The sequence below is a fragment of the Lolium perenne genome, chromosome 6 (assembly GCF_019359855.2).
Source record: "Lolium perenne isolate Kyuss_39 chromosome 6, Kyuss_2.0, whole genome shotgun sequence".
Taxonomy (NCBI): Eukaryota; Viridiplantae; Streptophyta; class Magnoliopsida; order Poales; family Poaceae; genus Lolium; species Lolium perenne.
The window spans coordinates 144,670,507-144,696,677 of record NC_067249.2 but is presented as its reverse complement, the minus strand read 5'-3'; the positions used below and the strand labels follow the sequence as shown (position 1 = coordinate 144,696,677).

Genomic DNA, 26,171 nt, shown 5'->3' with positions numbered 1-26,171 from the left:
CTGACAAATCATATGTCCCATCATGTCTTAGCCATGGAAATACTGATATTTGAATCAATTCAAACAAGAGATCTAACACAATGTTATAACCTTAATGACACACGCTTTGGTGTGTGTTCTAGAAAAAATAGTACAAACTTACTAAGAAAATGGTACTATGATGTGAAGGTGGTATGTACTAACCCCGTGCGTACCACCGAGATCTTAAACGATACTACCTCTGTTCCTAAATATAAGACGTTTTGGGAGTTCAAATAGTATATCTTAAACGGAGTGAGTAATATATTAAGTGTATTTCTTTCTTTTTATATGGTTAGTCCATGTAGATTTATTTAAATGTACCTACTTATTTCTGTTGTTCAACAAAAAATAAATCTGGCCCTTGCAGGTGCTTGGGTTGATGACCCGTTCCCTTAATCTCATTTTTTTATTTGACTGACTTTTGAAAATTCTACATTCTTTCAATGACGAACATGCCTTTTAGCATTTATCATGTGGTTCTTCCATTTTGGCTAGAGGAAAAGGAAGACCGTGTATATAGTTGCTTTGAGACAAGAATATCTTTCTGTGTAACACAATTACAAGGATAGTAGACCAACCTGTGTCTATTATGTATGATCAATTAATCATATCTCTACAAGAAATTATGATATTGCACCTTGTGGTAGAAAATAGAAGATATAGATAATACAATGTGCATTAGAGATTAAAAAAGACAAAAAAGCTGGGAGTCTGTAATATGATTATTTACCAAAGACCCTTTCTCCTAATCATGTGTTTTGTTGCCAGGAAAATGATTATTTTCTCTGACAAATCTTTTCAAGTTTTCTGCTGGAAACTTTCAGACGGGCTCATCTATTCACTGTTGTATGTCTTTTTCATAATAAAAATTTAGGGACAACAGGCTGTACCTCTCAAAACAGCAATTATCTCACAAAGTACTCACATAAAGTATTTCAGAATCTTGGTCAAGATCAATGTATAGAAGACTGATAGCAAAGCACCAACTGGAATTGTGATCAACCATGAGACCACAATTTCCCGCACTGTCTCTGATCTGACTCTGTTGAGCCCTCTTGCAAATCCCACACCCATCACTGCACCAACAAGTGTATGTGTAGCAGATATTGGCAACCCAAGCTTAGATGCAAACAAGACCACAGAAGCCGCCGCAAACTCTGCTGCAAACCCCCTTGTGGGTGTTAATTCAGTGATTTTCTTGCCAATTGTTGCTATCACTCTATAACCCCACATTGTAAGCCCTGCGACAATTCCAAAACCACCCCAAGCAAGGACTTCGGTCGGTATGACTATCTCAGCGCTGCTTGCTACGCCCTGAAGAAGGGACAAAGCTGCTGCCAGAGGCCCTATGGCATTGGAGACATCATTGCCTCCATGAGCGAATGACATGAAGCATGCTGACAGGACCTGCATGTAGCCAAATACGCCATAGACAATCTGCAATTGAGCTCCTCTAGGACCAGCAACGTCAAATCCACCTTGCTGAACATCTGTATTGTCAGCAGATGCGATCTTTTCTGCTTCTGAAGAAAGCAGGTCACCAAGCTGTTTTTTTATTGCCCTGCTAACAAAGATGGCTCCTATTGCCCCACAAGCTAATGCTTGCAGCACTGCAATGTGAAGTATCTTGCTGAGAGGGAAAGCGGCAAACGAGATTGCAGTGACACCAGTAAAAACTGCAATTGGAGCAGAAGCAGCTGCAGCCTGGCCTGGATTTGGTGCGCTGTATACGAACTGAAGTGAAAAATGGTTAGTAAATAAACAACCTTTTTTTGTCTATTTATGGAATATATTTTTGTGTCTTTTGTTTATGAGATATTAGTTTCTGTGCTATCTACTCAATAAGGTATCTGACTGACTACATATTTTGCAATGATTTCTTGTTTTTTCATTTTGCATGTTGCAAATAAAATTAGCACAGTACTCACCCTGCGTATGCACTTGTAAACAAGAAATGAGACCGCAGCACCCATCAGTGGAGAAATAACCCAGGATGAAGATACTCTAGCCAAGGAACTCCAGAAAACTGCATTGACCCCTCCATATACCAGTCCAAAACCAACCATGGCACCAACAATACAATGTGTAGTTGACACAGGCCAGCCGTAAGAGGAAGCAACCTAAACAGATGCTTATGAATGTTAATATGCTACATTTTCAATCCTGTCAAGCCAAGTGCACTGTTATAGATGCATTAGATTTGGATTATGAAAGATATGTTTGGCCACATGCTAATCACATTGAATTTTCACTCAATTATATCAATATCATAACTCCATTGCAAAAATATTACCAAGTAATGCAATCAGTGATTCACCTTGAATAATGCAAAGAAGTGTCTTACTCAGCATAGTAGTCTTAGTTAACGTTGTACTCATTTATTGAATCTGTGCGTTCTCTAGTTTAAATAGTTGTTCAAAGTTTAGATAGCAACCTTTGTTAATTGGAAGTGAGGTGCACATGAATTTTGCACTGATGATCCTGAATTTCCCTATAACTGGATCCCAAAAATAAAAATACATTTCTATATCAACTAGGCTAAAACCATGAGTTATTTAGTTAAATGTTGAATCTGTTTTCTCTTTGCTGAGTTGTTACTTCTTAGGGTAAAAGGTTCTCGTGCATTATATTATAGGATTTGCGAGCTATAACTTGCCAGTACTCCACCAGACCCTACAAGTGCCTAGGTTTTCCCTGTTTGATAGATGAAACTATTCTAGTGCCATAAATATGCCACTGAGGATGTCTTAGATCTTTTTTTAGACTGAAGCTGGGGGAAGCTTCAGTAATTTCATGATGCTGATAGAACTAAGGGACAGGGTCATCTGATTGGCATGGTATAGCAAACCTGAAAATGGTTATTGGGGATGGAATGTTACCTGCAACCATGTACCTGCAGCAGCAAGGGAGGACAGTAATCCAGCGAAGAGCAGAGGATCATTTCCTTGGAAGACAGACGTGACGAGGATGCCCTTCTGCATGGTGCTGGTGACATGGGTACCCATAAGGAACGCACCAGAGAACTCTAGCACAGCTGCAGTCAACACTGCCTGTCGGAGTGTCAAAGCTCCAGATCCTACTGACGTCCCCATGGCGTTTGCCACATCATTCGCTCCGATATTCCATGCCATGTAGAATCCTGACAACAGGGTCAGGTATGCCAACACCTTCATTTTGGTCGTCCCATGAAAGATCAGCGAGCGCATCGCCAGTGGCACGGTCAGAGCTGCAAATGCAATCACCACGGATATTGAAATCGCCATCCGTGGTGAAATATGGAATGCCTTTGCCATCTCTGACAGCTCGGATCCCCCGTTCTGCTCATCCGAGGAATCTGGTTTTGCGCTGGAGCCATCGTCAGCATTTGCAAATGAGGATAGTGTGGCGCGCGGAAGCCCCAGGCGTGAGCTCACTGTCTTGGCAGATGACACTTTGACCAGAGGGAGGCGCCTCGGACAGTGAATGCTAGGTGGCAGCTGGGCGGCAGGGCGATGGAGCAGGAGAGCGGCAGCCGCAGCTCGCCCCCCTGCTCCAGCATGTGCACGTGCAATGGAAAAGAAAGGAGAAGATTGAGACATGGAGTGGCAGAAGGAAAAACCAGGGGGTGGCGAGTACAGAAGCACGAAGAAGAAAGAGGATGAGATGATTAATGGGGAGGAGAAGAGGAAGGAGAAGTGGTGGCCATAGGAGCGTGTTGGAAGAATTGAGCATCATTATGTGGATGGAAGGAAGAGCTTGCTTTGTGTGGTGGCCCAGCTCAGGCTGGGACGAACGAGTGGTGGGAAGGAATGAGTGGTGCAAGGGGATATCGGCGAGATTCCTGCCTAATCCATAATCTGAGGTTGCAGCCGACTGACTGTTTTCAGTTGCAGGGATCGTTTGGACCTCCCTTCCGTTCCCTCCAGCCTGTTTGTTCTGATGATCTGAGTACATGTCTCTTCCTGTTGTTTTGATTCTTTAATGTGGCGTTCAGCTTGGCATTCACATCTTCTAGGGATGTTGGATTTTGAAGTCTTCTGCAGATATTTCTTCTGTTCCTTATGTGGTTTCTTATCTGGTGCTAGATTAAGTAAATTCCTGAATGTCACAAGTATTTTACTGTTCTTACTGCTGACGTGTGCTTGTGTTACCACATACTCCATCCGTTCCTAAAAGGACGTTGGAGATTTGTCTAAATTCAGTTGTATCTACAGATATATATCTAAATTTAGACAAATTTGCGACAACCTTTTATATACAGAGGTTGTGCTATCCATTTACTATACCAGAAATATTTACTGATAATAATGCACATGAGTGTTGGGTGGAGTGATGGACTTTTCTGTGGGTATTCTTTCACCCTGCGGGAATTTCTTGAACAAAACAGCTATAGTCCAGGTTTATGATGCTGCATTGTGATTTCCTTTTGCCATTTTGCTCTAGTAAATCGGGGCGTTGCTGTGCTACTAGAAAAGGAGTCAAGGACCACAGGGGGGAAACTAACCACGTCCACTTGTGCTCCAAACGGCCGCCGATAGGAATCATCGGCGTCCTTGTCCTTTCAGGCTCGGATCAGATCATCAGATATGGGATACCTGAGCTTGTCTTCTTCTGCTTCGTGCTGTATACTAGCCTTCTTTTTCTCTCTTTTGAAGTATTCAGTACGTAGTAATTTCAAAATCTTGAGATTTGGACAAGAAACTTCTTCCATTGTCTCTCGCCCGATTGTTCTGGTCACATATTCATGCAAGCCTGTCCGATGTGAGCAAATTACTTATTTGAAGGATTAGTTCAGTATAACAGTTGATTTTAATCTACTGTTTCCAACATGTAAACTTTTTTTTTCGAGTACGCGCAGGAGATCTGCGTGTTTTGTATTAAGTTCGAAGGGGAAAAGGACAACGTCCAGTACAGAGGAAGAAACTTGCGCCATGCGTCCACAGATGGAGCCGGCCACACCACCCACCCAAACAAAGACTACTCCTCCCCCCTGAGGTCTACCTAAACCACGACTAGAAAGCCACAGATGCCACTCTCTAATCCGGCGACCAAGCTCAAGAGGGCTGGTTTCGATGTTGTCGAAGATGCGAGCGTTGCGCTCAAGCCATTGGCTCCGGATAACGAGGGAGATGAAATTGGAATATTTCGGTTTTCAGAAACTGGAATATTTCGCTGAAATTGCATTCTTTTCCAGTAAATGAATTTTGTCTTGTAACACTAGCGTAGCATCACGAAATCGAAAATGTCAAACCGAACATAACAGCTCGGAGTCCATGTGTGAGATGGCATCTACTCCCTCCGTTCCTATTCAATCAACGTGAGGGAGACAAGACTAATGAACAAATTACATTTTGACTCAAGTCAATTAAATCCGAACAGAGGTCCAAGAAGCCTCGTCTTGGACTCTTTGCCTACTAGTATTTTTTCAGGCTGGCATGCTCTTGGGTGTATTGGTCATTTTGCTCTGTCTAGTTTGTTCTCTCAGTCTTCACCCACTCCAATCAGTTCTCAAACCCTTTCATCATTTTTTTCCCTCCAACAACTTGGATATATGTTTTTCACTTTGCCAGCATGCAACCGGAGCTCACCATGGGAGACAAGAAAGAAACCACTTGGCACTGACCTCCATGAATCGTAGGTTGACACACCATGTTTCTCCTGGAGCTTGTTCCCTTTGTCTCCAGTGATGCAAGGGGATCAGATAGGATGTTGCCGGACCAGGGGTGGAGTGCATGGGTTTAGTTGGTGGCTTCTGCAATTTCACCGGGGCCTCTCACAGTCGGTTTTACATACGAGGCTTGTCGCCGTTAAAGTTTTCTCATGCGTCATGAGGCTTGTTAGAGTAATATGTTTGTTGTATTACCAGGGGGCCAAAGGCCACAATATATAATACATGTACAGGTGCACATATGCAGAAAGCCCCCTAACATATGGGGAAACTACAATATACAGATATATACATCTAACACCCCCCCTCAAACTCATGGTGGATCCACAACACTGAGTTTGGAGAGTAAGAAATCATGCTGCGCTCGAGTCTGTGCCTTCGTAAAGAAATCCGCCAACTGCAAATCTGAAGGCACATAATGAACCGCAACAACATCATCCTGTGCACGAGCACGTGTGTAAAAAGCATCAACACCAATATGCTTGGTCAGCTCATGCTTGACCGGATCACGTGCAATGCGATACTTTTTGTCTTGTCGAGAAAAAGTGGAGTGGGTGTCGTAACAGAGACCCCAAAATCTGCAAGCAACCACCGTAACCAAGTCACCTCAGCAATCAACAAAGCCATAGCCCGCAACTCAGCCTCAACACTCGAACGGGAAACTGCGACCTGTTTCTTCGTCTTCCAAGCAACGAGCGAACCACCAAGAAATACACAGTAAGTAGAAAGTGAACGACGATCCGTAGGATCACTCGCCCACGTAGCATCCGAATAGCACTGGAGCTGGAGAGAGCTGGAACGGGGAAAGAAAAGACGACGAGTGATAATGTTTGCATACCATGCTATAATTGTATTAACCGAAACATTGATACATGTGTGTTATGTGAAAAACAAAGAGTCCCTAGTAAGCCTCTTGTATAACTAGCTTGTTGATTAATAGATGATCATGGTTTCGTGATCATGAACATTGGATGTTATTAATAACAAGGTTATGTCATTATATGAATGATGTAATGGACACACCCAATTAAGCGTAGCATAAGATCACCTCATTAAGTTATTTGCTATAAGCTTTCGATACATAGTTACCTGGTCCTTATGACCATGAGATCATATAAATCACTTATACCGGAAAGGTACTTTGAATACATCAAACGCCACTACGTAAATGGGTGGTTATAAAGGTGGGATTAAGTATCCGGAAAGTATGAGTTGAGGCATATGGATCAACAGTGGGATTTGTCCATCCCGATGACGGATAGATATACTCTGGGCCCTCTCGATGGAATGTCGTCTAATGTCTTGCAAGCATATGAATAAGTTCATAAGAGACCACATACCACGGTACGGGTAAAGAGTACCTGTCAGGAGACGAGGTTGAACAAGGTATAGAGTGATACCGATGATCAAACCTCGGACAAGTAAAATATCGCGTGACAAAGGGAATTTGTATCGTATGTGAATGGTTCATTCGATCACTAAAGTCATCGTTGAATATGTGGGAGCCATTATGGATCTCCATATCCCGCTATTGGTTATTGGTCGGAGAGAGTACTCAACCATGTCCACATAGTTCGCGAACCGTAGGGTGACACACTTAAGGTTTGATGTTGAAATGGTAGAACTTGAATATGGAATGGAGTTCGAAGTATTGTTCGAAGTCTCGGATGGGATCCCGGACATCACGAGGAGTTCCGGAATGGTCCGGAGAATAAGATTCATATATAGGAAGTCATTTTATAAGTTTGAAAATGATCCGGTGATTTTACGGAAGGTTCTAGAAAAGTCCGGAAGGAATCACTAAGGAAGGAGGAGTCCCGGAGAGACTCCACCTCCCCATGGCCGGCCAACCCTAGTGGGGGAGTCCAAGGTGGACTCCACCTAAGGGGGCCGGCCACCCCCCCCCCCCCACATGGAAGAGGGAATCCCACCTCAGGCCTTGTTTACTCCTAGGGTTTTTCCATCCCCTAGGGGTTTGGGGATGAGAGGGGATTTGGTGAAAATCCCCCTTTCACCCAATCCCCAGTTTTCCCCTAATTTCCCCTCATTTTCCCACACACTCTCCACAGCCTCTAGTTACTTTGTTTTTGGGGATGAGAGGGGATACAAGAAGATTGTGATCAGATAATAAAAAGTCAATCTTTGCATTCCAAGAAGTGATAATTGACAATCAGTAAATTTAAAACTTCGGCTTTAACATAAACTTCGTGTCATGCAAATTTGTCATGCGATTTTCTCAAACAAGAACACATATATAAATAAATGCTCGACCAAACAGATGAGCAACCAAGTCGCCATAAACACATTGTCATAGAGTTTGAAGAACATTAGAAGTTTTCGCCGCCGAACGCCGGAAACCACGCCGCCGCCAGAGGACCTCCAGCTAGAAATACACGCAGAGGTAAAATTTAGTATTGATACATTGCTTACTGATAGTTCAATTGCAGAGGTAAAATTTAGTAATTGTCAAAAGTAACAGAAGCTACCAAACAGTAGAAGTTATTCTTGCACAATACTATAAAATTGAATCTCACAGATGCATCCCTGGGCCACTCAAACTGAAGAATGAACATGCAAATAATTTTAGTGGTCAGGTTCAGAGTTCAGACATGATTGAATTGGCCAAGCTACTTTAAAATAATCAGGTAGGAGTACTTTAAAACGCAGGCTGATATGAATACAGAAGGCTACAGCGCCTCCCATATAAAATGATGCTACACTACATATCGACCATAGTATTTTCTAGCTCTGTTTCATATACAGTAGAATGTTCAGAAAATGGTTTCTAGTGACGTAAAACCTGACCTAGCATTCCAAAGCATCAAACATGATTCAGAGCATATCAAACACTTTTCGATAGGCACATGAAGTTAAATTGGTACATACACATACCATGTATCTCATTTTCACCTCTATCTATAATCTAACAACAAGTAAACAGTAGTTAGTCAAAACTTGACATGATCCAATCCAACAATAGGCCAAGGTGCAGGTATCTATAAAAAAATAAAATGCTACTTAATCAACATGATTGAATCATATCGGAGGAAACTCCTACTCACGAAGGGCTGAAGATAACAAAATGCAGTAGTCTTTTCATGGCTGGGTAGACACACATTAGTAATTTGGAGCATGGACTAAATCTTGTAAAGCAGAATACTAGAAAACTGAATGCCAATGCATGACTATGTAAGACTTCAGTTCAAAAGCCGAGAAGATAGTGTTGTCGATGCAGCCAAGTAAATCTAACTGTAACTACGCCAGCCAATTTGGACCATAACTGCAGATTTAGTACAATTTGGACCATAACTGCAACTACGCCAGCCAATCCCATGCGGCCATGCCATGTCCACTAAACGAGCTAATGTTATTACAGGATTGTTACAAGGAACTACTGACTATGGATCAAAAGAAGAAAACAGGGCATATGAATAATAGGGCATATGAAGAAGGTAAAATGGTACATACACATACCTCAAGTCAACTCTTGCAGCTCACCCCGGAGCCACATGATAGCTGACTCCTCGTCTTCAGTGACCCAAGTGAGGAAGGTCTCGCGGTTTTCAAGACTTTTGAAGACTTTTGAAGCCTTAACTCTCTCTTGACGGGTGAAGTCTTGGATTTTGTTTACAGCTGCAATGCACTTGGCAATGGAGAATGTACTCGACTCGGCCTTCTCATCTTCTGCTTGTTTTTCTTTCATCTTCACATACCTGTCTACTACTTGCACCATTTCATCGCTCTTAACAGGCTTCTTTAATTCCTTTGGAGGAATTTTCTTTGGTACACCAGTTGCCTTCTTCTCCATTCTTTCACCAACATTCACTAGATTCAGCAATTGCAAATGTTAATATACACTTGATACAATTTGTTATATATATTTAGTCTTGACGGAAGGTAATTACCTCGGCTGGCTGAACTTCCCGTGCCCTCGTCTTTCTTTTCAGTAGGGTCTTCATCCAGAATTTGTACTTCCTCATCAAATTCAGACCCAGCTTCTTCCACTCTCTCATCTTCTAACTCTTCATCAAGTTGAGATGCCTTAGAGCTTGAAGTGAAATTGTGATTCCCCTCAGCTATTTGGCCTATTTATACAAGTTAACATCAGTATAGTAACCATAATATAGATCTCCGAGCATTAAAGGAATATGATAGCAATTGTACAAGTTAACATCAGTGCACTAACCATCATATAGATCTCCAAGAGAATCATACATAGGAAAGCCATTTCTCTTGAATTTCCCAATTCTTGGAAAGAATTTGCAAAAGAATGGTGAGAGGAAACAATGAGTCTAAGCTTATTATGAAGCTTGTGACCAAGTATAAGAATGGAGAAACGGAAGCTTACGATTTCTAGATTATCCCACAAAGCCTTCTCAGCAACTATCATGCAGGTCTTCTCATCCCAACCAGCGCTACTTTGCATCCGAGCTTCCTTGAGCATCTTGTATTCTCTCTTGAGTTCTTTTTCTTTATCTTGTAGCTGGGATTTGACGAAGTTCACCTGCGGATTACGTTCCTGGAATAATTGCGTCATTCGATTCCAAGTGTCCCCACTCCATCCATCTTGTGCTCTGTAATAGTCATTATTATGCTCATGAAGTATATCGATCAGAGATTTCTCAAGCCCCAAATTCTATTGGGCTCTTGCTTTCGTTGCTGAACAAAATTAGTAAGGTGTTAGTCAAAACTTGACATGATTCATCAAAGAATTTGCTGCTCTATATCACAGTATAGCCATACACAAATAGTACCTTTTGGGGATTTCATTTTCTTATTGGTCGGTGGAGTTTTTCTCACACCAAGAGCAACTTTTTTCAAGTTGAACTTGGGTGTGCCCACTGGATGCAAAGTCGGCTTCATATCTGTTGTCATAAGAATAATACCGTTAGACTAAAAAGGCAAACATAAAACAGGAATAAGAATTACTAGTGGACATGAATAATGGCAAACATAAGACAGGAACCATAATACACTGATTCCATTACAAACATATTGGCAAACATAAGAACTTATTCTCCGACAAAACATAGTACATTGATTCCATTATTACATTAACAAATTACTACTACATGATACAAGAGCTAATCATGTTGGAAATCATTCCACATCTGCATTGCTATTTGATCTCTCGAGTTATTGCCTGCAAGGTTGTGTCCTTGGTGGTTATCATCTCCATTGGGCAAATCAACATGGTTAGCAACAGGAATAAGGTCTTCATCTTCATGGTCAAGCCACTCTTCGTCACCATGTTGACTTCTGATTATGTTGTGGAAGATTGCAGTAGCCGCAAGGATCTTCACTTGATTGTTCAGTTTGTGAAACGTGGCAACATGTAGGATAGGAAACCTCTTCTTTAGTATTCCTATGTTCCTTTCCACACTGTTTTGCATCAGAGCGTGACGGTGATTAAATAACTCTTGGTAGTTTTGTGGGCGACGGTGTCCATGGCCCCATTCCTTCAAGTGATACCGCACGCCACGGTATGGGGCGAGGAATTTTTCCGTGTTTGCGTATCCTCCATCAACTAGGTAAAACTTCCCAGGAGGTACTGTAAAACCAGTGGCCTTTGCAGAGCGAAGGACTCGAGCATCTGTGGCCGAACCCTCCCAACCACAAGAGATGTATGTGACATTAAGGTCGAAGTCACTAACTATCATTACATTGTGGCTGAGGGTTCCCTTTCTATTTCTGAATGGTGCAGCAAGGTGCGGTGATATGGAAATAGGCACGTGTGTTCCATCAATTGCCCCTATGCAATTCTGCAAAGTAAGAAAGAAATGGTGATATAAGAAAGTATGTGGATTAAGGCAAGGAAGAAGGTTGGGGTTTCAAAACAAGAACCTCGAAGTAGGGGAAGAAACGGTCATCATTAGCTATTCTTGGATGAGGATGGTCAATAATGGGAGGCTTCAGAAATCGCCTACTTAGGACAGGGATGATGTTGAAGAACTCTCTTATGCACTTGTGGAAGGTACGGTTGCTGTTTTGGAACTCCAATTGTAGGTCTTCGAAAGACGCATTGTGTGACAACATGTAGAGGAAAATAGCCAGTTTTTCTTCAACCTTAATCCTTTTGTCCTTCAATAATTTTTCTCTTCTAAGATAGGATGCTAAGGATCTGAAAATGTGTGGCTCCATCCTATAGGCTACCCGGCAATTCTTAACATGTCCGTCAAGGATTCCTTGAACACGTTGCATGCCATACAAGACGGAGCTATGCCGCTGCGTTCTCTCTACTTTCCCTCTTCTACTCCTTTTGTGATAGTGCAATATTGGTAAAAGTAAGAACATGAACTCCTCATCGTCTTCCTCTCTCCTCTTCCTAATAAGCTCTAGCCTTTGTGTATTCATTGCAGCACTAAAACAATAGCAATTAAAGGCAGACAATAAGATACAAAAGCTAGATTGCATGGTTTCACATCAAGTACAAGCAGTAAATATGATTCATACCAAAATCAGGAGTTCTCACAAGTTCCCAAGATGGAGGTGGTTGATCCAATCCAACAATAGGCCAAGGGGCAGGTATCTACCCAAAAAGATGACATGACATACTACTGCATTCCACGCACTGGTAAACTATCTTACAAATAAAGTGCAAGCATCTAAATAAAATAAACCACAACTAGCAACAACAAGGCGGAATGAATAAATACTGTAAGTATCACTTTATGTTCAAAAGGGTAAAATAAATTAATGCTGCAACTTAAGAAGCCCATACAGGCAGCAGCAGTACAGTTTCATTGTGTGAAAATCCATACATTGCACAAACTAATCAATTTGATAATTTCCAGTCCTTCCAAAACTACAATGTCAACGTTAAACCAAACAATTCCAGGGAGTTTAACCATAAGACGGATGGCCTTATGGTGAACCATGTCAGTGTGCTGCAGGCAAGTTCAGAAGATATGAAAGGCAGATAAAAACATGTAGTGCATTATTAATAACACACAGAAAAAATGGGATCAGTTTTCAATAGAAACACAGAATGTGAAGGAAACTAGCTGGTCGATCACGTGGCTGGCTGACTATTCTTTGGGTTGCTTGTTAGCAGTCAATCAGTCATAGGTGTTTTGTTTCTAATGTATCATGTATGCATGGCTTCTCTTGGTTTCAGGGACAATCATATTGTAAAATGGCCAAGACTTTCTGAACGAAACAAAGGTTTCAGTTCAGCGTGTACTACAAGTCTACAACCAGCAAAAGAACAGCTAAGAAATCCAAGGAATAGAATTAGGTACTACGAGAGAATGATATCAGTATAGATATGTCAACCCATTTCTTTTGCGGGAGATAAATCAACACAATTGCACAATTCTAGGCGCCTGAACAAGCAGGTAATTTGGGAACGCGTTCTTCTCATTGTCATATCAACAAGCAGGTACAGAGCACTAGATCATTTGGGAACAGTTGACCACTATAGGAAGAAGAAAAAATGAGAAGTTGCAGCTGTAGGCAGAAAGCAGGAAGAGGTTGAGCAAGCGATGCCCCCAGGCGCGCTAGAAAAATAGCTCGACGACCGCCGTGCGGCAAGCGCTACAGGCCTACAGCCGACTACTTCTTTGTGTAAATTTTGCGACTGTACTTTTATTCTAAACTTGCTTGTACTGCCCAGCTCAGAAACAAGAAAAATGCAGAGATACACCGAGCTAGGAAACGGCCGCAAATGGCCGCCGCGGCCTCCTCCCCGCCCGCGCTGCGCCTCGCCGACAACCACCACCGCGCTCACCGACGACGTGCTCGCGCTGGTGGTCTTCAAAACCGGCATCGCGGACCCGCAGGGCCGCCTCGCCGCGTGGACGGAGGACGACGACCGCCGACCCAGGAGCAACCACCGGCCAAGAAACCCTAGGGAGGAGGGGAAAAGGGGAGGAGGTGCGAGGACTCACCGGGGACCAGTCACCGGAGGAGGATCTCGTCGGCGCCGTCTTGATTTGCCCCGCCGCCGTCGCCTTTCCCCGCCGCCGGTCGCCGCCGCTGCGTAGCCTCAGTCGCTCGTCTCTCCTTTCCATGATAGAATACACGGGGTCGACCTCGTGGCTCAGAAAACCGGAGGGTGCAGGCTACCGGGTCGGGAAGATTTGGGATGGGCCGGAATATTACCAAAAAAACCAGAGAAGTAAACGGGCCGTCCGGTAACTTTCGGGATTTGGTCCTGGGCCGGTATTTTACTCTCCCAAACCCAAAAATATCAGACAAGTAAACAAGGCCTCAAGTGGGAGTCCCACCTTGGGTAGGTTTCCCTACTACATGGAAGGTTCTTATGTTGGGGTCTTTGTAACATCCCAAATTTCAATAAAAGAAAGTTAGAAGAATTCCAGAGAGCAAAATTTCAAACCAACAAAAACTTTTTAAATTGCATATAGTGCCATGCATAGGACTTGTGCATTTGATTGATATGCCATGATGATTGTTATTAGGTGTATATGATAAACCCTAAAACCCTAATGTGATCATGAGAACATCACAAACCAAATAAATTAAAAAGAGGAAAAAATCAAATAAAAGCAAAACCCTAAAAACCCTCACATATGCCCTATGACATTTTTATAAATTTTGACCCTAGACCAATTTGGTCTTCACCATTAGTTGAATAATATTACTAAACACTTATTACAACTTTTGGAATCGAAGAATCACAATTCAAATGAATTTCAAATGCAAAACTTGCTCACATATGATAATGGTCAAAACTGCCAATTATAGTCTGATCACTACTTTGAGCCATTGCCATTCAATTTTCTCAAACCAAACCTTGCTAACTCTTTGCACCACATCAAAGTCAACATCAAGGTGAACACTTTTTGTAAAGATCACCATGCCAAATTCTTTCTTGATCATTAGCTATGTTCAACCAAAGTTGCAACATTTTAACATATGTAACAATCCCCCACTTGTCAATTTTTGCCAAACTTTGAATTCAACAATTCCACCACCACCTCTCATCATCTCTGGTCATTTAGAACTCAACCAAACACACACATTCAAATTGGTCAACCATTTGAATTAAACCAAATTTGGACAAAAATCAAAAATGGCATCTATGGAACTATTTGACACTATTTGAAATAGTGATCTACCTAGCTCTAATCTACTCCAAACCTACTCTAAATGGTTCCCCTGTCCTCTCTCTCACTTAATACCACATAGTAACCTAGGGAGGCAAACCCTAGCATGCATGACATGGCCATGCCGGCCATGTCGAGCCACCCCTCTCCCCCTCACTCTCCACCCCTGGCCCTGGTGTCCAACAGCTCCACCTCACCCTTCTACCTCGCCTAGCAATGGCCTTGTCGCGTAGACGCCGTGAGCTCGCCGGAGACAGCGCGCCCAGAACGCGCCAGCATGCCGCTCGCGTCGCGACCATGCGCGCCATGGACGCACACTGGACACGCGCCGACCCACGCCCTCGCGCTCGCCCTGGCCCCGCTTGCTAGCCGTTGAGCATCACCACGCCACCACGACGCCGCCAGACATGCCCACGACCAGACCCTGGACCGCCGCCGCCGGAGAAGGAGAAGGAAATCCCGTGAACGCCGCCGCCAGACATGGAAACAATGCGACCAACCTAGCCGCCGCCCGACCAAGCTGTCGCCACCGTTCGCTTCGCCTGGACAAGGAGAACGTTGCCACACCCTCGCCTAGCTCGACCGCTCGCCGGAAACGCCACGCCATGGTCGACCACCTCACTGCCCCGCCACCCTCACTCGATTCTATAAATAGGGAGCTCCCCTGAGCAATCCAGGCACACCATCGCACTCGCCACCTCTCACTGCTTCTCAACCACCTCACCACTCACTCGATTCTCGCTGGAGCAAGGCCAATCGGAAGCTCACCACCGCGGAAGCTCTGCAGCAATCGCCGGCGATCCCGACCACCTCAGGCGACGCCACTGCTACCAGGAGGCTCGCCGTCGTCCACAACTTCGTCGAGCATACTGCCAACCCTTGCTGGAGCCGCCGTAAGCCCTCCGACCCCCTACCTGAGCCGCCGGCGAACTCCCTCTCTCGTCGGCGAGACGATGAACCTGAGCCGTTAGATCAGGATCTAATCCTACGCCCCTGGTTAATCCATACCGCTTCGGCGTTTAATAGCCGCTGACATGCGGGACCCCCTGGTCAGGCAGCCCACGCGGGCACAGACGCGTGGTGGGCTGGCCTTGGGCCGTTTTAAACCCTTTCGGCCCAGTTAGCTTTCCCGCCGGCATTTTTAATTCAAATTAGATTTAAACAATTCCAAATAATTTCAATACTGCCCAAACTTTGAAAATCCATAGATTCAAATTTGCTTAACCAAATTCAATGAATTTTATGTTGTTGGAAAGCTAATGAAAATATCTACACAATGCCACTGGTCCCATGACCAGATTAGTTGTAGAATTAATTTGACAAAAAGAAGAAGGCAGGGACTTTTCCCTCCTCAAACAATTATTAAAAATCAACCAAAATAGATATTAAGTTGATTACAACTCTAATAGCTCACATTTGACTTACACTAATTGATTATGCAATAAAATGGTGTAGTCACTTTGCATGATCATGCCCTAGTTTGATTAATGGACAATATGGCTAGTTTATGTAGTTGATATTGTCCAAAACTATTAAGTAACACATATGAAATATTATACTTCATTTAAATCTTGTCTCAAATGAATTCATGGGATGTTTGGACCCCTGGCCCAAACTCTCTTATATGAATTACTTAGAGATTTAAATCATATGTAGTGTTATTAAATGATATGAGGTGATCTACCTCATTTAAATCATTTTCTCAAATGATAATGATGAATGTTTGACTTAGGTCAATATAAGTTCATATATGATTGTTTGAGAAATTAAATCTTAAGAAGATTTCAATGAGAGGAAATTATTTCTCAAGAACCCTATGGAAACTATCATTTACATATTAAATAAAAAGAAGTAAATTCTCCTCAAACAACACCACCCATGCACCCTAATTAGATTATTTGTGTGCATAGAATAGTTTGTGTGTTTGTATGTGATACATGGAATAGCCATTGAATTAGTGAGTAATTATACTCGTATTCAAATTTAGACGCTAGCACCGGAGAATACACCGAAGAAGAAGGTTACTACCAGGAGGAGGAGGAGGAGAACTTTGAGCACAACCAAGGCAAGCTAATATTCTTGCAAAGTGCAAATCCCCTTGGGGCAAGGCACCATGCATCTTACCTTTTCTTACATAAGCCTATCCCAAGTTTATACATTACAAGTTTTTACTTCTTTTCTTAAAGAGTACTTTTATAGTTAACTTTGGTCAAAGTAAAGAAGTTTACTAGAGTAGTAAAGTTAGTCTCCATCAAGAAAGCAAGATAGCACCCCTCATGATTTAGAGCTAGTGCTAATGAAATAAAACTTGACTACTCTAGATGGGAACCATGTGAATTGAAATGAATTTGAAACCTTGGAATGATGAAGCATTCCATTGAATGATTTTGAAGGTGAATATGACCAAGAGAAGGTAGTGATTTTTGATAAACATGATGTTGGTTTGAATGCGATACCTTTCCAATTATTAAGTACCCCCACAATACCTGATTATGGGTAGGGCTTAACTGGAAGTTTATGCATCTTAGTATGGGTTCCCTCTGAACACACGTCATAGGGGTTATGCTTGAGGCTGCCTCCGTTGTTGAGAAATGATGTGAAATTGAGGTGAATTGTAAGGCCAAGCCCTGTGCAGTACCCAGGTTGACAGTTGGTCTTCACTGGGAGGCCAAGCTCATGGGGAGAGGTGCTCATACTAGGATTTGTAAGAGAAAGGTTATGGTTGATGATCCGCGTACTGTGTTACGATGATTCGGGGTAATCCCGACGGATGAAATCAAATGTTGTGGCACAAGTGTGCAACCTCTGCAGAGTGTAAACCTATTCGAATAGCCGCGTCCACGGTTACGGACGGTTGGAAAGGCCATACAGTTTCCGATGTCATATCTTTGAAAATGATGTTGAAATGAGATGGTGAAATGAATTGTGGTGAATTGAATTGAAATCACCACTTGAATGGTGGGAATGACACTAATGTTCCCACTTGAGTTAGTTAGCATATGAACAAGCTTTTCTCAAATACTTGTGAACTAAAATTGGCCTTATGCAAATAAACTAGAGCTTAGCAAACCGTACTAGAAATGTATAGCACTTACTTTAGTATTAGTTTGCGAGTACTTAAAGTACTCACGGCTTTGTCCCTGGCTATTCAAATGGCCAGAGTATGAAGATGAACAAGGAGATGACCAGCAGGACGCCTACGACAACTAGGAGTCTTCCGACGTCAAGCGTTGGCCTGTGGACTAGAGAGTCCGTGTATCTTACGCTTCCGCTATGAACTTGTGTTTGTTCGTTGATCAATAGATCAACTATTCGTGTAATATGGATGATGTGATTCCACTTGTACGACATTATGGTTTGTAATGAATGATGACTGTGATACTTAACTATTATGCCTCACAACAACAATATTCCTGGGATTGCGATGTATGACATAATAGGCATTCGGACTTAAAAATCCGGGTGTTGACAGTCTTATTCGAAGACTTGTAGTCCAACACTTGGGGATCCACCTATATAATGAGGGGCATAGGGGAGGGGGCCGGCCACCACAACCACCCCACCTTGGCCGCACCCAAGGAGGCCGGCCACCCCCTCTCCCAAACCCTAGCCGCCCCCTCTCTCCTCCACCTCTCCCGCATGCTTAGCGAAGCTTCGCCGGAGTTCTCCATTGCCACCGCCACCACGCCGTCGTGCTGCCAGATTCGAGGAGGAGCTACTACTTCCGCTGCCCGCTGGAACGGGGAGAAGGACGTCGTCTTCATCAATACCGAACGTGTGACCGAGTACGGAGGTGCTGCCCGATTGTGGCACCGTGATCAAGATCTTCTACGCGCTTTTACAAGCGGCAAGTGATCGTCTACCGCAGCAACAAGAGCCTACTCTTGTAGGCTTTGGAAATCTTCAAGGGTGAGTCTCGATCATCCCCTCGTTGCTCCCATCTTCTAGATTGCATCTTGGCTTGGATTGCGTTCTCGCGGTAGGAAATTTTTTGTTTTCTATGCAACGAATCCCTACAAGTTTTGCCCTCTCCTTTCACAAATTCTCACAGATGCCCAACCTTGCCCTGATTGGTCTAGCCCTTGTCACACGGATCGTGCCCATCAACCGTTTATCGTATGATCTAACGGGCAGTATAACCCCTTGCTCTCTCTCTGATCGAGGCCACCACCCTCTCTCTCTCTGTCGGCGGCTAGCTTTCACCCTCTATGTATGCTAAATACCCAGTTTGCCACCGGATTCAGCAAGTTTGGTTTTCTGTATTATTTTTCACGCGCTAAAAATTATAAACTCTTTTACGCATTCTTTTCTTTGAGGGAATATAGCTTTGGATATAGTTTTGGTTATTTGAAACGTCCCAAAAGTGGTGTACTTTTGGTATAAACATGAGGCATACATATTTGTGAGATTTCTGTGAATGCATTATTTGTCACCCCTCTAACAATTATCAACTTTCTTTCCTTTTATTTTAGGGAATATAGTTTGGGATATAGTTTTGGTTATTTGAAACGTCCCAAAAGTGGTATAATTTTGGTATAAACATGAGGCATACATATTTGTGGGATTTCGGTGAATGCATTATTTGTCACCCCTCTAATAATTATCAACTATCTTTAGCATAAACATGAGGCATACATATTTGTGGGATTTCGGTGAATGCACTATTTGTCACCCCTCTAACAATTATCAACTATCTTTAACATTTCTTTTCTTTTAGGGAATATAGTTTTGGTAATTTGAAACGTCCCAAAAGTGGTATAATTTTGGTATAAACATGAGGCATACATATTTGGCATATTTGGGGGATTTCGGTGAATGGATTATTTATCACCCCTCTAACGATTATCAACTTTCTTTAGCATTCCTTTTTCTTTTAGGGAATATAGTTTGCGATATAGTTTTGGTTATTTGAAATGTAGGGATTCGTTGCATAGAAAACAAAAAATTTCCTACCGCGAACACGCAATCCAAGCCAAGATGCAATCTAGAAGACAGTAGCAACGAGGGGAATATCGAGTCTCACCCTTGAAGAGATTCCAAAGCCTACAAGATGAGGCTCTTGTTGCTGCGGTAGACGTTCACTTGCCGCTTGCAAAAGCGCGTAGAAGATCTTGATCACGGCGCCACGAACGGGCAGCACCTCCGTACTCAGTCACACGTTCGGTTGTTGATGAAGACGACGTCCACCTCCCCGTTCCAGCGGGCAGCGGAAGTAGTAGCTCCTCTTGAATCTGACAGCACGACGGCGTGGTGTCGGTGGTGGTGGAGAAACCCGACGGAGCTTCGCTAAGCGTGCGGGAAGTGGAGGAGCGGGGCGGCTAGGGTTTGGGGAGAGGGGTCGCCGGCCACTATAGGGGTGCGGCCACCTTGTGATTGTTGGGGTGGCCGGCCCCCTCCCCTTGGCCCTCATTATATAGGTGGAAGCCCCAAGTGTTGGACTACAAGTCTCCGAATAAGACCCGAACCCAAAACCTTCCATGTGATAGGGAAACCTACCCAAAGTGGGATTCCCCCCTTCCATGTGGGGGGGTGGCCGGCCCCCTTTGGGGAGTCCACTTGGGACTCCTCCCCCTCTAGGGTTGGCCGGCCATGGAGGTGGAGTCCCTTTGGGACTCCGCCTTCCATAGTGGTTTCTTCCGGACTTTTCTAGAACCTTCTAGAACCTTCCATAGAACCTTCCGGATCATTTTAAATCTTATAAAATGACTTCCTATATATGAATCTTACTCTCCGGACCATTCCGGAACTCCTCGTGATGTCCGGGATCTCATCCGGGACTCCGAACAAATATTCGAACTCCATTCCATATTCAAGTTCTACCATTTCAACATCCAACTTTAAGTGTGTCACCCTACGGTTCGCGAACTATGCGGACATGGTTGAGTACTCACTCCGACCAATAACCAATAGCGGGATCTGGAGATCCATAATGGCTCCCACATATTCAACGATGACTTTAGTGATCGAATGAACCATTCACATACGATACCAATTCCCTTTGTCACGCGATATTTTACTTGTCCGAGGTTTGATCATCGGTATCACTCCATACCTTGTTCAACCTCGTCTCCTGACAAGTACTCTTTACTCGTATCGTGGTATGTGGTCTCTTATGAACTCATTCATATGCTTGCAAGACATTAGACGACATTCCACCGAGAGGGCCCAGAGTATATCTATCCGTCATCGGGATGGACAAATCCCACTGTTGATGTATATGCCTCAACTCATACTTTCCGGATACTTAATCCCACCTTTATAACCACCCATTTACGCAGTGGCGTTTGATGTAATCAAAGTACCTTTCTGGTATAAGTGATTTATATGATCTCATGGTCATAAGGACTAGGTAACTATGTATCGAAAGCTTATAGCAAATAACTTAATGACGTGATCTTATGCTACGCTTAATTGGGTGTGTCCATTACATCATTCATACAATGATATAACCTTGTTATTAATAACATCCAATGTTCATGATTATGAAACTAATCATCCATTAATCAACAAGCTAGTTAAGAGGCATACTAGGGACTCTTTGTTGTTTACATATCACACATGTATTAATGTTTCGGTTAATACAATTATAGCATGGTATATAAACATTTATCATAAACATAAAGATATATAATAACCACTTTATTATTGCCTCTAGGGCATATCTCCTCCAGTCTCCCAGTTGCACTAGAGTCAATAATCTAGATTACATTGTAATATACCTAACACCCATGGCATTCTCGTGTTGGTCATGCTTTGCCCTAGGGAGAGCTTTAGTCAACGGATCTGCTACATTTAGATCAGTGTGTACTTTGCAAATCTTTACTTCTCCATCTTCGATGCACTCGCGAATCGAGTGGTAACGCAGCTTGATATGCTTTAGCCTCTTGTGTGACCTTGGTTCTTGTGCATTGGCGATGGCACCCATGTTGTCACAATATATGACTAGTGGGTCCAATACACTAGGAACCACACCGAGCTCTACAATGAACCTCTTCATCCATACCGCTTCTGATGAAGCCTCTGAAGCCGCTATGTACTCTGATTCTGTTGAAGACTTCGCCACTGTGCACTGCTTCGAGCTTGCCCAGCTTACTGCAGCACCATTCAATATAAACACGTACCCAGACTGTGACTTAGAGTCATCAGGATCATTGTTCCAACTTGCATCGGTGTAACCGCTTGCAACGAGCTCTTGGTCACCTCCATAACAAAGAAACATATCCTTAGTTATTTTCAAGTACTTCAGGATATTCTTGACCGCTGTCCAGTGTTCCATTCCTGGATCACTTTGATATCTGCTAGTCAAACTAACATCATGTGCTATATCCGGTCTAGTACATAGCATGGCATACATGATAGATCCTACTGCCGAGGCATAGGGGATATTATTCATCCTTTCTCTTTCTTCTGCCGTAGCCGGTCCTTGAGTCTTACTCAAGACCTTGCCTGGTAACATAGGTAAAAACCCTTTCTTACTTTCGTCCATTCTAAACTTCTTTAGAATCTTGTCCAAGTATGTACTCTGTGATAGCCCTATTAGGCGTCTTGATCTATCTCTATAAATCTTGATGCCTAATATATACGATGCTTCACCAAGGTCTTTCATTGAAAAACTATTATTCAAATAACTTTTTACACTGCTTAATAGTTCTATATCATTCCCAATCAATAATATGTCATCTACATATAATATCAGGAATGCTACAGAGCTCCCACTCACTTTCTTGTAAATACAGGCCTCTCCATGACCTTTGTATAAACCGAAGTCTTTGATCACCTTATCAAAGCGTCGGTTCCAACTTCTTGATGCTTGCTTCAGTCCATAGATTGAACGCTGAAGTTTGCATACTTTGTCAGCATTTTTAGGATCGACAAAACCTTTGGGTTGTACCATATACAACTCTTCCTCAATGTCTCCATTAAGGAACGCCGTTTTGACATCCATCTGCCAAATCTCATAATCGAAAAATGCAGCTATTGCTAACAAAATCCTCACAGATTTTAGCTTCGCTACAGGTGAGAAAGTCTCATCGTAGTCAACTCCTTGAATTTGTCGGAAACCCTTTGCGACAAGTCGAGCTTTATAGACAGTAATATTACCATCAGCATCTGTTTTTCTCTTGAAGATCCATTTATTCTCGACAGCCTTTCGGCTATCAGGTAAGTCTACCAAAGTCCACACTTTGTTATCATACATGGATCCCATTTCGGATTTCATGGCTTCTTGCCATTTGTTGGAATCTGGGCTCATCATTGCTTCTTCATACGTCGCAGGGTCTTCATCATTGTTATCCACAATCATGACATTTAGACAAGGATCATACCAATCAGGAGTGGCATGTTCCCTTGTCGATCTGCGAGGTTCAGTAGTTTCCTCGTTCGAAGTTTCATGATCATTATCATTAGCTTCCTCTATTACCGGTGTAGGCGGTACAGGTACAACTTCCGGTACTGCGCTACTCTGATCAACGAGTATAGATTCATCAATCTCATCGAGTTCTACTTTTCTTCTAGTCACTTATTTAGTGAGAAATTCTTTCTCAAGAAAGGTTCCGTTCTTAGCAACAAAGATTTTGCCTTCGGATCTGTGATAGAAAGTGTACCCTATAGTTTCCTTAGGGTATCCTATGAAGACGCATTTCTCCGCTTTGGGTTCTAGCTTGTCCGGTTGTAACTTCTTTACATAGGCTTCGCAACCCCAAACTTTAAGGAACGACAGCTTAGGTTTCTTATTAAACCATAATTCATACGGTGTCGTTTCTACGGATTTTGATGGTGCTCTATTTAAAGTGAATGCGGCTGTCTCTAATGCATAACTCCAAAATGATAATGGCAAATCAGTAAGAGACATCATAGAACGAACCATATCTAAGAGAGTTCGATTACGACGTTCGGACACACCGTTTCGTTGTGGTGTTCCCGGTGGTGTCAATTGTGAAAGTATTCCGCATTTCTTTAAATGCATGCCAAACTCATAACTCAGATATTCACCTCCACGATCAGATCGTAGAAATTTAATCTTCTTGTTACGTTGATTTTCTACTTCACTTTGGAATTCCTTAAACTTCTTGAAAGTTTCGGATTTATGTTTCATGAAATAGATATACCCATATCTACTCAGATCATCTGTGAAGGTTAGAACATAACGATAACCACCGCGCGATGCTACGCTCATTGGTCCACACACATCGGTATGTATGATTTCCAATAAGTCAGTAGCTCGCTCCATCATACCAGAAAATGGAGTCTTAGTCATTTTTCCCATTAGACATGTTTCGCATCTATCAAGTGACTCAAAGTCAAGTGATTCAAGTAATCCATCGGTATGGAGTTTCTTCATGCGTTTCACTCCAATATGACCAAGACGACAGTGCCACATATAAGTAGAATTATCATTTAATTTAATTCGCTTAGCATCAATGTTATGTATATGCGTATCACTACTATCGAGATCTAACAGAAATAAGCCATTCTTTTCAGGTGCTCGACCATAAAAGATATTATTCATAAAAATAGAACAACCATTATTCTCAGACTTGAATGAATAACCGTCTTGCATTAAACAAGATCCAGATATAATGTTTGCTCAACGCGGGTACAAAATAACAATTATTTAGGCTTAAAACTAATCCCGAAGGTAGATGTAGAGGAAGTGTGCCGACAGCGATCACATCGACTTTGGATCCGTTTCCAACGCGCATCGTCACTTCATCTTTCAGTAGTCTTCGTTTATTCTTTAGTTCCTGTTTCGAGTTACAAATATGAGCAACCGAACCAGTATCAAATACCCAGGTACTAGAACGAGAACCAGTGAGATAAACATATATAACATGTATATCAGATATACCTTCTTTCTTTTTCTTGACAAGGCCGCTCTTCAGATCAGCCAGATACTTGGAGCAATTACGCTTCCAGTGTCCCTTCTCCTTGCAGTAATAGCACTCAGCATCAGGCTTAGGGCCGTTCTTAGGTTTCACAGGAGGCGTGGCAGCTTTCTTGCCACCCTTCTTGAATTTTCCCTTAGACTTGCCCTGTTTCTTGAAACTGGTGGTCTTGTTGACCATCAACACTTGGTGCTCTTTCTTGATCTCAATCTCAGCAGCTTTTAGCATGCCAAAGAGTTCAGGTAACTCCTTGTTCATGTTCTGCATATTGTAGTTCATCACAAAGTTCTTGTAACTTGGTGGCAGTGATTGAAGGACACGATTAATCCCCAGTCTGTTAGGAATCACTATTCCCAAGTCACTGAGTTTCTTCGCATGCCCGGTCATTGCGAGCATGTGCTCACTAACGGAGCTGCCTTCTTCCATCATGCAGCTGAAGAAGTGTTTCGATGCTTCATAGCATTCCACGGCCGCATGAGTCTCAAATATAGCTTTCAGCTCATTGACCAACTCATGAGGATCATGGTGCTCAAAACGTTTTTGAAGATCGGCTTCTAGACTGCACAGGAGGGCACACTGAACTTGAGAGTACCGAGTTTTTCGAGTCTCGTAAACAGCTTTTACTTCATCGGTTTCAGTTTCTGCAGGAGGGTCACCTAGCGGTGCATCAAGCACAAATTGCAGATTTCCACCAGAGAGGAAGATCCTCACATGACGGAACCAGTCGGTGAAGTTGCTACCGTTTCTCTTAAGTTTTTCTTTCTCTAGGAACTGGTTAAAATTAATTGGGGACGCCATCTCTACAACATATATTTGCAAAAGTTTAGACTAAGTTTATGACAAATTGAGTTCAAATTTTAATTCAACATAATTAAAAATCTAGGTGAACTCCCACTCAAAACAATATCCCTCGCATTGTCTTAGTGATCACACAAACCAAATCCACCGCACCTAAGTCCGATCATCACGAGACAAGGTGTGATTTCAATGGAAAACACTCAAAGTGTTCATCATATCAACCATATGATTCATGCTCTACCTTTCGGTATCACGTGTTCCGAGACCATGTCTGTACATGCTAGGCTCGTCAAGGCCACCTTAGTATCCGCATGTGCAAAAATGTCTTGCACCCGTTGTATGCACTTGTTGGTTCTATCACACCCGATCATCACGAGATGCTTCGAAACGACAAGTCTTGGCAACGGTGCTACTAAGGATGAACACTTTATTATCTTGAGATTTTAGTGAGGGATCATCTTATAATGCTACCGTCGCGATCTAAGCAAAATAAGATGCATAAAAGGATTAACATCACATGCAGTTCATATGTGATATGATATGGCCCTTTTGTCTTTGCGCCTTTGATCTTCATCTCCAAAGCACGGACATGATCTCCATCATCTTCGGGCATGATCTCCATCATCGTCGGCGTAGCGTCAAGGTCAATGGCGCCGTCTTCATGGTTGTTCGCCTCATGTAGCAACTATTACAACTACTTTGAAATACTACTCAACATGAAATTTAAAGACAACCATAAGGCTCCTGCCGGTT

The 26,171-nt window shown here is 42.8% G+C and overlaps 2 protein-coding genes and 1 long non-coding RNA gene across 3 annotated transcripts; all 3 read right to left on the bottom strand.

Moving 5' to 3' along the window:
- Positions 1–725: 725 nt before the first annotated feature.
- On the bottom strand, positions 726–3,732 carry LOC127307340 (inorganic phosphate transporter 2-1, chloroplastic). The gene is made up of 3 exons (XM_051338074.2): positions 2,901–3,732; positions 1,950–2,141; positions 726–1,755 (listed from the first exon to the last, which is right to left on the bottom strand). The coding sequence occupies exons 1-3, from the start codon at positions 3,597–3,599 to the stop codon at positions 943–945; spliced, it is 1,704 nt and encodes a 567-aa protein (XP_051194034.1). The 5' UTR covers positions 3,600–3,732; the 3' UTR covers positions 726–942.
- A 4,093-nt stretch (positions 3,733–7,825) lies between these two features.
- Positions 7,826–12,198, bottom strand: LOC127309531 (uncharacterized). The gene is made up of 2 exons (XR_011746567.1): positions 12,122–12,198; positions 7,826–8,051 (listed from the first exon to the last, which is right to left on the bottom strand). It is a non-coding gene; the product is annotated as an uncharacterized lncRNA (long non-coding RNA).
- Positions 10,753–12,109, bottom strand: LOC139831992 (uncharacterized). The gene is made up of 2 exons (XM_071821387.1): positions 11,513–12,109; positions 10,753–11,430 (listed from the first exon to the last, which is right to left on the bottom strand). The coding sequence occupies exons 1-2, from the start codon at positions 12,080–12,082 to the stop codon at positions 10,753–10,755; spliced, it is 1,248 nt and encodes a 415-aa protein (XP_071677488.1). The 5' UTR covers positions 12,083–12,109.
- Positions 12,199–26,171: the final 13,973 nt, after the last annotated feature.